Source organism: Astatotilapia calliptera, chromosome 13 (assembly GCF_964374335.1).
Source record: "Astatotilapia calliptera chromosome 13, fAstCal68.1, whole genome shotgun sequence".
In the NCBI taxonomy this organism is placed as follows: domain Eukaryota; kingdom Metazoa; phylum Chordata; class Actinopteri; order Cichliformes; family Cichlidae; genus Astatotilapia; species Astatotilapia calliptera.
In genome coordinates this window covers 18,600,911-18,613,557 of record NC_137434.1, presented here as the reverse complement: position 1 = coordinate 18,613,557, position 12,647 = coordinate 18,600,911, and the positions used below count along the sequence as shown (strand labels likewise).

The 12,647-nt window shown below is 39.0% G+C and overlaps 1 protein-coding gene across 1 annotated transcript in view; it reads right to left on the bottom strand.

Annotated features, from left to right (window-relative positions):
* LOC113035231 (protocadherin-15-like) overlaps positions 1-12,647 on the bottom strand; it is a 238,074-nt gene that overhangs the window by 153,402 nt on the left and 72,025 nt on the right. Inside the window, exon 2 of the mRNA XM_026190646.2 lies at positions 9,669-9,787. Coding sequence (XP_026046431.2) covers positions 9,669-9,759 — 91 coding nt within the window. The 5' untranslated portion in view covers positions 9,760-9,787. The remainder of the gene's footprint in view (positions 1-9,668; positions 9,788-12,647) is intronic.

Below are 12,647 nucleotides of genomic sequence, written 5' to 3'. Positions count from 1 at the left end.
AAAGAGCTGTAGGCAACGGCCAATACAAATCGAAAGTGAATGAGGAAGTCAGTGATGTAGTGTCATACGTCAGTAGATGAAAGGACTGGGTTTTTTTTTAGCTCCACTTCTGTTTATCAGCTTCACTTCTCTATGTACAGGTAAAGTAAAGAAAGTGGGATATTTGAGTCACACCATCAGGAATAGTTGTGAGAAAATTTCAAGAGAATGTCCAGTAACGATGTCATGCTGTATGCACAACCACACATGCTGGCATGGAAATTTCATGTGTAAAGATTGTGTGAAAACAGCATACTCCACTTCATTCACTTGATTTGTAAAGAAAGACTGAAAAGTGCTTTAAGCAGCACTGAATAATGCAATCAGAATCAGCTTAAGCTCCCGAGATGGACAAAGTGCAGACATATTTGTTCCCACCTCTCTTGCTGTGTTGAAAAATTTTATGTACAAAAGGCATAATGGCCTACGCTGAAGCTACGCCAAGAGACACAAAGTATTCATTTTGTTTCTAAAGTTAATTCACAGATTTACTGATATGATGATTTACATCTATTTTGAATATAATAAGTATTCACTGGCAATTCAGCAGACCAACAGTCAAAAACAGGATTAGGTAGGTTTGGCTGGTTGACATACCGATGTAGTACTGCAAATGTTTATTTCGATGAAAGAACTGTACATTTTAATTTGTGTTATTGCTCTCATCATCATTTTTTATTAACAGGTAACAGTAAGAGGTTATATCAGTAAATCTAACAAGAAAAAAAATCATGACTCAAAAATCTGCTTTCCAAATGAAATGATTATTGGGTGGCTATGGAGTTTTAAGATTCATAAGACAAATGCAGCAAACAGCATTCAATCACTGAAGGAAACTGGGGCACTGTACACTTCAGAAGTGTAATCCACAGACAATCAAAATCTTCTAATTTTGACCTTGGGGTAATTTGCTCTCACCTAAAGAGATCTTCTCACTAATCAACCTAACAATGTTGACTCAAAGCCGTAAAACGTCAATTACGAAATGATTACTGCTCGTCTTAAAGAAAGTCAGTTGGAAAAAAATGATTGCAAGCAAGCCTCAATCAACTTGCAAAATGCTTGAAATTGAACAAAAAAGTCCTTTCCCAGCTAGAAGATAACATTTAACAAAGGAGCAGAGAGTTGAGAATTCTTCAGACAATGTAAATGAAAACATTAAGTGCTTTGAGCCTGACATTTTTGTATTTTAAAACCAGGACCACCAGCACTTTAAATCACCTAGATTTTAATGCCATCCTGCAACAGCAGCAGTGAGAGCAAAGAAGTCATTTTTTAAATAACTATTTTTTGTAAGCTTTGACAGAAATCAATGTTCAACATTAGGTTTTAGAGATTTTAGTTTTACAATTGTTTTATATTGTTTTGATTACATATCATAAAGGTCACAGCAACACTACTACTGTAAAAGAAGAATGTTATGGAAAAGTTAAAAGTGGATGTAATTTTTGGACAGGGCACCAATTTGTCAAGGGACAACCATCCGTGTTTAAATCCACACCTATAGTTAATTTAGAATCACCACTAAGATTGGTGGTAGACCGGGGGAGAACCGCATAGTCATGGGGAAAACATGCAGACTCTAACCAGAAAGGCCTCTGACTGGATTTGAACTCAGGACCTTCTTGCTGTGAGGCGACAGCGCTCACCACTGCACCACCCTGCTAATTTTTTTTGTTAAGTAGAAGAGTTCAAGTTTGTCTTCTCATCCACATCTGCCTCCTCTACACTGGACTTGCAGCCTCTCTCTCATTGAGTGTCCACACTGGCCCGCCCCAGTTTGCAGCCACATTTCACTCTTTATTTGCTTGGATTAGTACACTACACTGGGCTCTCCACTCAGTTCAGCTATGGTTCCCCCGCTAGCAACCTGCCTGGTTCTCCACTCGACCTGTCACACACTCTGCCCTGCTCTTCACTGTCACAACATCCCATCAGCGACCCCTTCAGCCCTGCAGTAATTATTTAAATCTAACTACAATCCCCGATATATTCACTTATCAGCTCTGGCTTATGCAGTCTTTAAACCAAGATGTGTGTAAACAATATCTGTTACTAGGCAACCAGGTATGCTGCAAATGCTGAGCATAGTATTTTATACAGATTTCAATAAGGGTCATAAAAGACTCCAAAAAGACAGTTACAGATATAAGTGGTAACCCCCCCACTACCCAAAATTCACTATATGATAAATAAAGCCATGCTATGAAAAGTCATGAAATATGAGATTATAGGTTTTATCTGAACAAACACCATCCGCTTAACTTTTCAGGATTTTTAAATAGTCATAATGGTTAAATAAATCAAAGTTAAAATTCGTGATGGCACACTGGATTATTTAGGGCTTGTTAAGGGAATGTCTGCACTCCTCGTACTACAAGTAGATAATACCAGACATAGTATATATGTAGTATGTTTTTCTCCTGTACACATTTCTTTCAATGTTATTTTAATAATCAGACGGTCTTCTGACAATCTTTTAAGCAATTCAAGCCTTTTTAAGGCAGCTTACTACATTGCTGGAGCACCATATCTATAATGATATGAATTTTGCTCACTGACATATAGTTTCAGAAGGCATTTTTTACCTGCCACCCCTCCAACAGCCTGTGCTTTCCCGTGGCTTCATCTCCAAATACAGCTTTTTAGCAAACAATAAATCAAACTGCTGCTCCAAGGGAGTGGATATCTCAGAAAACAGACTTTAAAGGACAACTAACCTAACAAGCATGTGGTCCAGGAGGGCCGTGCTGTCTCAATCAATACCGTAGACATTTGTAACAAACATACAAAGGATAAGAAGTATCTTATTTAAATAACTAAGAAATGCAAATGGTTTCACAAACTGGAGTGAACTGTATTTGCCCTCTCTAGATGTTGGCACTCATTAAAAACTGTCAAAATAAGCATGGGATCAAAAAAAAAGGGACGGGGGGAGGGGGGGGGGGGGGTGAATGAGAAAGGGCAAAAGCAAAAGAGAGGAAAGTTGGAACTCATCTCTCATCCTGTAGATGGATGGCAAACAGCCAACTCAACACAAAGCTTCTCTTATCATAAAATGACTTGTACCATATGTCCGTACATAATCATGAACGCTTCCCCACTTTCATATAAATATCAGGCTCTGTGTGATAAGAAAATGTCTAACACAGCCTATGGAAAGTTATTCTAACAGGAAAATCTTGATGACATAATTTCTTGTATTTTCCATATTTTTTTTCCCCCCCTCATCTTTCAGACACAACACCAGTAGGCTCTCTGAGGGAGGAATGTCGGCTGATCTCCGGTTTGACCAAAATCCATTTAGAAAAACTTCAAGGTTGGAGGTTAGAGTCATGACTAATCCCTGGGGTGGCAGAGAGCCCAGGGCAGGGATGAGTAGAGACAGAGCAAACATGGACACGGTTTTAATTTCCCAGTTGGATTGGCGGAGTTTATTTTGCACAGATCCATGTCCAGTGGGGAATTCTGAAACAGGTCCAGTTGGGCTTCGAAAAAGATGGTCAGAGGGCAGAGGGTAGCTATCCAGTTCCTTACATGTCTGCCAGGAAATGGCTGCATATGCAGATGAGAATTCTGTGTTATATCTTAAAGGGTTAAGGACAGTTGTCCACAAAGGCTTGCTATCAAAGCCTAAATTGGCTCTTGATGCTAAACGGTAATCTATAAGATCAATTAATATTTTACGATCAATGCCTTGATTCGAATTATGTGCTGTTATATTTGTTAATAGTCAAATAGTCAAAAAGCCCTGAGTTTAGAACCAACATTTAGCTTTAAAAACACACATCAGTTGTAACAAGATAAAGCTTTACACCACTGCACAATGCACTGTTTTCAGGTAGATATGCTTCATTTTACATACAGAAAATTCTGACTTGCCATCTGCTCTTCAGTGCAGTTTTTAATGAGCAAACACCATCAGTGGGAAACTGATTTCAGATGTATTCACTAATGCTCTTAGCATGGTTGTCTTGCTTTTTCACGCATATATACTCCAGTTCAACAAGTCTTTACAGAGAAGCTCAACATATTTTTCATGCTGTTTTTATTATAACTACGTGGTGTCATTTAGAGCAACTGCAGACTTTTATTTCCTGAAGCTTCTTTTTTCTAATCATGCATTATGCAAACGAATGGGGTGTGGTTATAGTTCGGGCAGTGTCTCTGTGCGAATTTGGCACAGCAGTGCATCCCAGATTGCATTTCACACCAACCAACAGCAGCGGCAGAAAATAAAACTAACAGTTCTAAAGATTTATTTCCCAGACATTTATTTATGTGTTTACTCATGTAATTAATATTTATTCATGTATTTAAGGATTACAAAACAACAGTTGAGAATCTGTGAATCCAGGGAATCCTGTGTGCTCCATATACATTTATCCATTCACTATCCGGTTGTTCAGTGATGACGCAACGAATCCTACTTCCGGGCCTAAAGTAGTCTGCGTTTAATATGGCGTTTGTGTTGTTGACATGCTTAATGTTATGTATTTTCTTCTATTTGATCTCAAAAAGCTCCTAAAACAGTCAGTGATCACTGTTGACCTCCCTCGGCTTTTATTACCGCTAATCATTTATTTAAGCTCAGTTTTTAAAACCTTAGGATGTAGCTACAGCCCAGCCTATGCAGCAGTATATGAATGACTAACCTCGTATTATGGATGGATTATCTCAGTTGTTCTCCTGGCTGAAGTTTGGTCCTTTTACAGCATCCTGCCATGCGATTACATTTGTTCCTGACCACCGAGAACACTCACGTTAACTTTTATCGAGTGGAAAAAAAAGTTAGCTTGTTTATATTATGCTAACATAGCTGTGTCGCTAGCGGTCACGTAGCACATCATTATATACCAGCTAGCCAAACTTCAGTAACCCTACAAACGTCACTGCTGTTTAGTTTTCTGTCTTCATTTATGTTGGAAGTGATAACAGAGCTGTACGTTTTAATTTGTTTCCAAAACCCCGCAGTCAGGACATGCTATATTGTATTTAGATAGAAGCTAGTGAGCTAACTCCCTGCTAACTTCTAACTCCGTTAAATGTCATAAATTCCGTTTTCATGGATGCCTGGATGTTAAACTCAATTGTTACACCTGGTAGAGCAGAACGCTGATCATTTTATTAAAGATGAAAGACTTTAGACAGTTTTTCAACTCTCAGTAATGCCATAGTGATCGTTTGATATATGGACCTGCAGCGGAGTTTAGGTCCAGACACGGCTAGTGACATCAGACTGAACAATCGGATTGTCATACATGAGAGGGGGGGAAGGGGACACATACACACACGCACACACACACACAGCTAAGTTTATAGTATGTTGAGACAGACTGTGCTATTTGCATTGTTCCCATTCTGGTTCAATCATTGTCAATCTCAATTTCAGTCTCTTTTTTTCCTTAAAAATCATTAGTGGTGTGTCTCTGTGGGTCTCTCTGTTTAATTAATTTGATGTTCTAACTTTAAACGATCACATGTAGAAAGAATGACTATGTGGTAAAAAAAAATAATTGACTGTAGTAGTTATTGTAAATGTGAAGATGAAACTCAGAAACTGAAATGAATTCCTGCAGCATCATCAAATTCATTAGTGGCTTACAATGTAAGAGAGAAGGGGATTACTTTACTGATGTGTAATCCCCTTTCAGAGACTTCCTCCCCTACTCTTCTTTAGTTTCTCCCCCACCCCCTTGCTGCCCCTCTGTGTCTGTGTGAGGTTAACCACACAGACAGCACGGTAAAGGTTGCAATCACGCTCCCAGTGAACAGTTCACCAGACACACGTGTTCACATACTGAGCTTTAGGATGAGCCTGTCCTGGGCAGCGCAGGAGCCATCTTAACAAGAGGGCCCCCACTCCCCCCCAATCACGCTTCTTGTCCTACCCGGAGCCTGATTACAACCTACTGGCAAGCAGATTATAACCCCTCCCCCCCGTTCAGTCCAACGCTTCCCCATTCCACAATCCTCTGCCGCAGCCAGTCACAGTCTGCACATCTGGGTCCTAATCAGACAATTCCAAAAATAGACAAACAATTGTGGGTCAAAATGGATGTGCAGATGGGAAGAGAAGGAAAGAGAGGCTAACAGGCATAAAGATGCAAACTGTACGAGTGAAGAATGTAGGCTGATGTCACATAGCACATATTAAGTAGTCCAAACTTCACCACACATATTCTGACATGGTACTCAACATCTGGATTTAGTGACAGAGGGATTTGTTTGTATGACTGGACAGTCTGGCCACTGTGGTAGGACTAAAGTTTGACCTTTCATTATCATTAACCTGCTGCAAGGGAACAATTGACATACATGAGGAGCACTGCATGGTTTACCTGCATATAAATAGTGAAGAGATTTTCTGCCAGGAGAAAACATTGAACCAAAAGCACGGCAAAGTGAGAGCCTGATGCTGCAAGGTAAGGAGGAGAACATGAAGGGATGGTACATGGGAGAGAGGATTATTAATTAAAAATGAAAACAGCAAATCTGTTAAGGACAGGAATTAAGGGACAGAATACAGAGGGAAAAAACAAAACAGAAATTCAGTTCTCCATTAACTGAAACTAAAAGGCAATTACTGATTTGGCAGAGTTTGAAATTATTAGCACAACAGTTATTTTTTTCCACAGAGAATGAGATATAAGTTAATTAGAGGAAAATGACACAATAACAAATAAGTTAATGTTTTTTGTTGTTGAATAAACTGTAACAGGTCCCTGCATGAATGCATTCATTAAATCAATTAATTCATTAGAGAAGAAAAGCATTTTTTTAAAGCCAGACTTATTTTCTCTCACAAAGTCCTCATTCATATTACTTAAAAGACTAAGTATTATAATATCTCTTTGCTTGAAAGCCAGTGTGGCATCCACAGGAAGTGCACACATCTCCTTACAGCTTGATGCCATTAAAAAAAAAAGCTCTGGTTGCTGTTTTCATTTGATAGAGAACAAACACACTGACAGAGTCAAATACCAAGGGCGCCTTGAGGTGGGCAGAGTAAGAAGATTTATGAGTGAGAAGATGAGAGATGTGCTGTTGAGGGAGGTGGAAATCCCTGCTCAAATCAAGAGCATCCCTGGATGACAGTGAGTGGCAAAGGGAGGAAACAACAGCACCCACGTTTACCCTTACCCTTCAAAACCACAACAGTTCGTAAACATTCAGTCTCACCGGCTGTTTCAACTATGACACAGTGGATAATTCAGTTCACAGACTATGGTCTAATCAGAGATCGTTTTTGAGCCTCATAATTATTTCTGTCTGCTGCCACTCAAATTACAGGCTGCAACCACATCGATAATCAGCATAAAAAGTCTGACATGGTCAGTCTTCATATTCAGCGCAGATCATTGTAATGTGTCAGGTTTATGCTTGCTGTAGCTTGCTTCTAAGCCCTTCTAGCCCTGAAAGTTGGACAAACATTGCAAAATTTTGCTGCTTTAACACACATTACATATTTCCATCGACTTTCCTGTATGGCCCTAACCTGCAGCTTTCCAGCTCACACCGTATGGGGTCGATCAACATGTGGAGCTCAGACAGAATGCAAGCACACCTCTGTGAGGGCTGTGTCCTCAGTATTGATGCAAACAGAGTAAGGTATCATTACTCTGTGCAAATCCGGAGCTGCAATTGAAGGCCTGGCTTTAATGATTAATTAAACAATCATGACTGTCCTGCACTTGTCTCAGTGGACATGTTTTAACTTATGAGTAAACAATTTAGAGCTTTACTATAGAACATTACTGACAACTGTTTTTATTGTATAATATTGTTTTCTAATTGATAATATGTTAGCACCAACTTAACTATTTAAGTAGCAGCTATGGACAATAAGTTTGTAGGTGGACATCAAAGACCGTGTTGAATCATACAGAGATTCCACTGGTTACTGGAAGTAGTGGCATATCCCTTCTTTACCTTAACACACCTGGAGTTCATAGACAAAACTTTTAAGCACACAAGGTCTGACACAATGAGATGTGATGGGTATATGGGTTGATTTCTCTGAAACTCACAAATGCACAGCCTAACGTTTAGAACCAGAGCATTAAATCCTGAGAAATTCTAATAACCAGAAAGGGCAAACTATTTTAGCATTAATATATACACTCAGCAGTTGCTTTGTTAGTTAGACCTGTTCATATATATATATATATATATCAGGATGTGGCATACACAAAACTTAACCACAGTAAAATTAAGAGTTATGCCACAAATATGTTCAATTTTATATAGAAATCAGAATTTACATTGTCTTTCGATATGCCAGAATGTGCAGTTTGAGAAACAAAAGATCACTCTGCACAGCGAAGGGTTCCTGCTGCAGAGCTCTGTGTTTATAGAAGAAAGAGTAAGGGGTGGGCAACTTTGCAGGGAGATTCTAAGCTGCCCAACTAAAACAGTACTGGTATTTTCTGTGCTATTTTTCATTGGCTGAACATTTAATTTTATTGCTTTACTACTTTACTGGGTTGGCATGACGAAAAAATTTGGCTGGGCTAAGCAGTGTATTTCTTTAAAATAACTCCACCAATAACTAACCTCACTGCAGCACACTGTAATGTTTGAATACTTGGAGGGATAAAAGAGCATCATAGAGCAAATGTTCTCAAGCAAACATGTTTCCTGAAGCATAGTTTAATTTACCTCAAGGTCACTGAACCTAAAGCACTATTTGTACCGTATGTTCACCAACACTGTATGAGATGTTTATAAATCAATACGGTTTAAATCAATAGTATGTTTGTGTACAATAGCCAATATAATAAAAGAAATTATCCACAAAACCATATCTCACAAGGATATTCCCCAGCTGTTATGCTTTGGGTCAACAGTTTCATCACTACACATACCAACACCGATCTATTAAATGCGGTTGAAGCCTCAGTGTGAACTCATCCAACAAGGAAACCACAAGGTTCACCTTCAAAGGTTCAGCGAGTCATAAAGGATGTCATCTCTCTTCTCTTCTGTGCTAAAAAGATATCACATAAATCCAAGAAAATCTGAATTCAAATATACTCTTATATGAAATGCTTTTATATTAATAAAAATTTCTTGTCAAGAAAGCCTGGGAAGCAGGTACAGGATGAAACGAAGAAGGAAACGGAGTTGGGAAAAAGGGAATTTGCTTCAAGTACAGCACCTTAAAGTTGACCTGAATTGCAATATTGCAACACAGTCGGGATTTGAAGCATGTCTGTATGTGCTGCTTCCTTTAACCGTTATGTTTAAAGACATGCCGATTTTATACAGCTGGAAATCACTTTTGACTAGCACCTGCTACAAACTCAGTGAGTAGAAACTACAAAAACCACCTTTCTAATAAACCTGAGCATTTAACTACAAGGCAAAAAATGTTAGCATGATCAGTGAACTTAATGAGCATCCTCTTTCTAAATAATAACCTTTGAAAACAATTAACGCCTCAGGTTACCACATACTTTATAATAATTAGCGTGATGTAGCTGTGGAAATTTTTTTCTAACAATGCAGGTCTGTTGTAGCAAAAAAACCCAAAACATTGCCTTTCACACATTACAAGTGTCCACTGACGAGTCAGCTACAGTTAACTGAAAAGGAGGAGTGATGGCCTTAGTGCTGGCTGCTCATACCTTCTGTGTTCTGGCCCCAGCTGTGGGTTAGCAAAGAGAGGATTGCCATTCCTGTCCCCAGCCATCTGACGAGCCACCACCCCCGTCGCATCTTCCGTCAAGCCTTATTGCTTGCCCACCTGCACAAAACAAATCACCAGAAATAGTTTTTCATTCATTTGGTCAGTCAGTCTCTAAGTTACTTAAATGCACAGCTGAGACCGACCCATAGCCTAACATACATATGTATATCAATATATGTACAAACACAGGGCACTCCTTTCCCAAGCAGTTGATCTTGTTACCCAATACAGCATCCACGTAAAACATTACTGAAGTAGAGGCAAACTGCTATGACTAACATAAGAATTTCAAGGAAAACTAAATACAAACATGCTTTTAATGTACTTAGAATACTGTGTCACTATAAGAGTGGTGTTTTAAAAGCTTGCCTCATTTCATCTTCAGCTTTTACAACTTTCATTTAATGGAATTTATTCCCTCTCCTATCGCTTTAAGCTGACCTTCTTCCTTCATTCTACTTCATGGAGCAAACCACCAACCTTTTAAAGCACCTTACTCTACAGAGAGTGAATACTTTTTACACATGAAGAAGAAAAAGAAAATCATGTAGTATCTAATAGCCTAACACTGCACACTGGATGAAAAAGAAGCCCCCGTGTTGTATCACAAATATTACAAACTGCAGTACAGACAACATGAGCTCAATATATTATGATGGTGCGTGGTCTACTGGGGGATTTAAAGTAAATACACATATTCTGGATCTAGTGGAAATTACAAGCAAAGCAGTGCCTACAGATTATATGTTGAGCCTTGTTGTGCCACTCGCGCACCGTACCACAGCAAACAGCATTCACTCCGAGCTAAAGCAAGGTAAAGTGTCAGTATGAGGAATAGAAGGGTTCTATCTGTCTGTGCTATTTGATGTCACACCTCACTCACAAGGCTTATTCTCATTGCAGCTGATAAGCTGTGAAATCAGCTTTCATAGCATATGCTAAGGGGACAAGAGGGGGGTCACAAGCATCAACACTCTCATATCAAAGCACGCTTGACAAAGTCAAACCTCTAACTCACACTATCAGCACCTGTAATGTGCTGATAGTGTGTAATGTTGATTTCCCTTTATTTTCACTCATTTTTGTCTTTCACTCACATTGGGAAGCACACCTTTACCTCTCACTTTCACACGAACCTGTGCAGACACGTATCTAAACACATTTTAAACAAACACACCTGAACAATAGTTGTCTCCCACGAACACTCTCTGGACAGCCGGAGACTACTGTGGTCTCGTCTCTAATGGTGCAACAACAGGGGTGATTTCACACTGGTTTCCTATTCACTCACTGCTTTCTCATCTCTCTTGCTCCCAGTGGTGCTCCCTTTTGAAGCAGATTTGATTTCCCACATTCGTACATCTTTCTTTCTTAAGAGGGCTGAGTAAGATTGCTTTGATCCCTTTCACATGAGAAAACCCAGACCTGCACAACCAGCCACCCTGAGGAGAGAAGTCATTTCTTTCGCAGCTTCTTCTTGGTTGACATGGGAACACAGTATCTAATTTACATATGCTAACAAGGATTCTCCAACTTTAATGAGCAGGGAACCTGGAGAGATGCTGACCAAGTGGCGTAAAATGCCTCCAATACTCTGTTTACGCAGCAGTACTTTCATAGTGGTCCACAAGTGACATCATCAAAGTCAAGTCAAAGTCACCTTTATTGTCAATTCTGCCACATGTACAGGACATACAGAGAATAGAAACTACGTTACTCTCAATCCCTAGATAAAATAGCAAATGAAATGATCATCAAGAGATTTCAAGGTTTTCAGCAACAACGCAACAAAAAAAAGCTCAAACAGAAACAGTTTATTTCCACTCTGCTCCACCTTGATGCATATCATGTCCCAGTAATTCAATCACAACTACCCCCGCAAGTTGCTGTAGAAATTTTTTAGATGTTTATACAGCATCTCTGCCATCCTCTCTCTTTGATGAAAAGTGATTAAACTTTTGGGGGAGGACAATAATGAGAAGATTACAATAGCGTGGGCAGAGTTGAATGAAGCAATCAGAGTTATGGATTACATAGATAGTGAAGATGTAGTTCTCTACTCCTCAGTGCAGGGGCTTTGCACTTCCTGAAAGGAAGAAAATGTGCTCGTCTCTGTTTTCTCCTCTGTTTGTGTTACTTTGATCGCCTCTCATCCAGAATAGAGTTGTTCCACCTCTTCCTGTTCATGTGCTTTGGTGCAGATCAGCTGCCAGAGATGTCAGTACTGAACAAGTCCTAAACACAACCCAGCATTGCTTCATCAAACTACAACAAATATAAACCAGTTTCAAAGTTACCCTTTATAGCAAAATGTTTAAAAACATTATATTAGAAAAATGGAAGTGTTCAATCAGGTTTTACTACTGAGACAGTCTGTATTAGAATCCCAGATGACATTTAAATTTTTTTTAAGTGGTTCAGGTAATGTTTTGGTTTCTGCTGGTGACCTTATCTCCCCTTACTGTGTAATAAAGTGCGGGTGCTTTTTTTTTTTTTTTTTGCTCTGTAAAGTTGGCTCCATGCATTTTTGGGGAGAATTAAACAAGATTGTTTACCTATTTAAGCATTTTCTTCTTTAAACCATCATGGTAGATTTGAAATACAACAATCAAGATTCATTAATGATTCAATAATGATGATGATGCAGACCATCATCATCATCATTAACCCAGAGACAGAAAAAAACTTTAGTACTGGCCAAATTGTCTGGTACCTTCTTGAAATGCACTGCCTAGCACAGAAATGCTAGAATGCTAGGAAGACCATTACTTTTGAGTCTCTAAAAATAAAAATAATGAATCAAAGTGTCTGTAGTTTTAATTTCCATTTTATATCATTCTAAACTGTCCAAACCTTTGTTCTGCATGAGCTGTTAAATTAAAGCAAAAGTCTGCCCTTAAATCACATCTTGACTGAT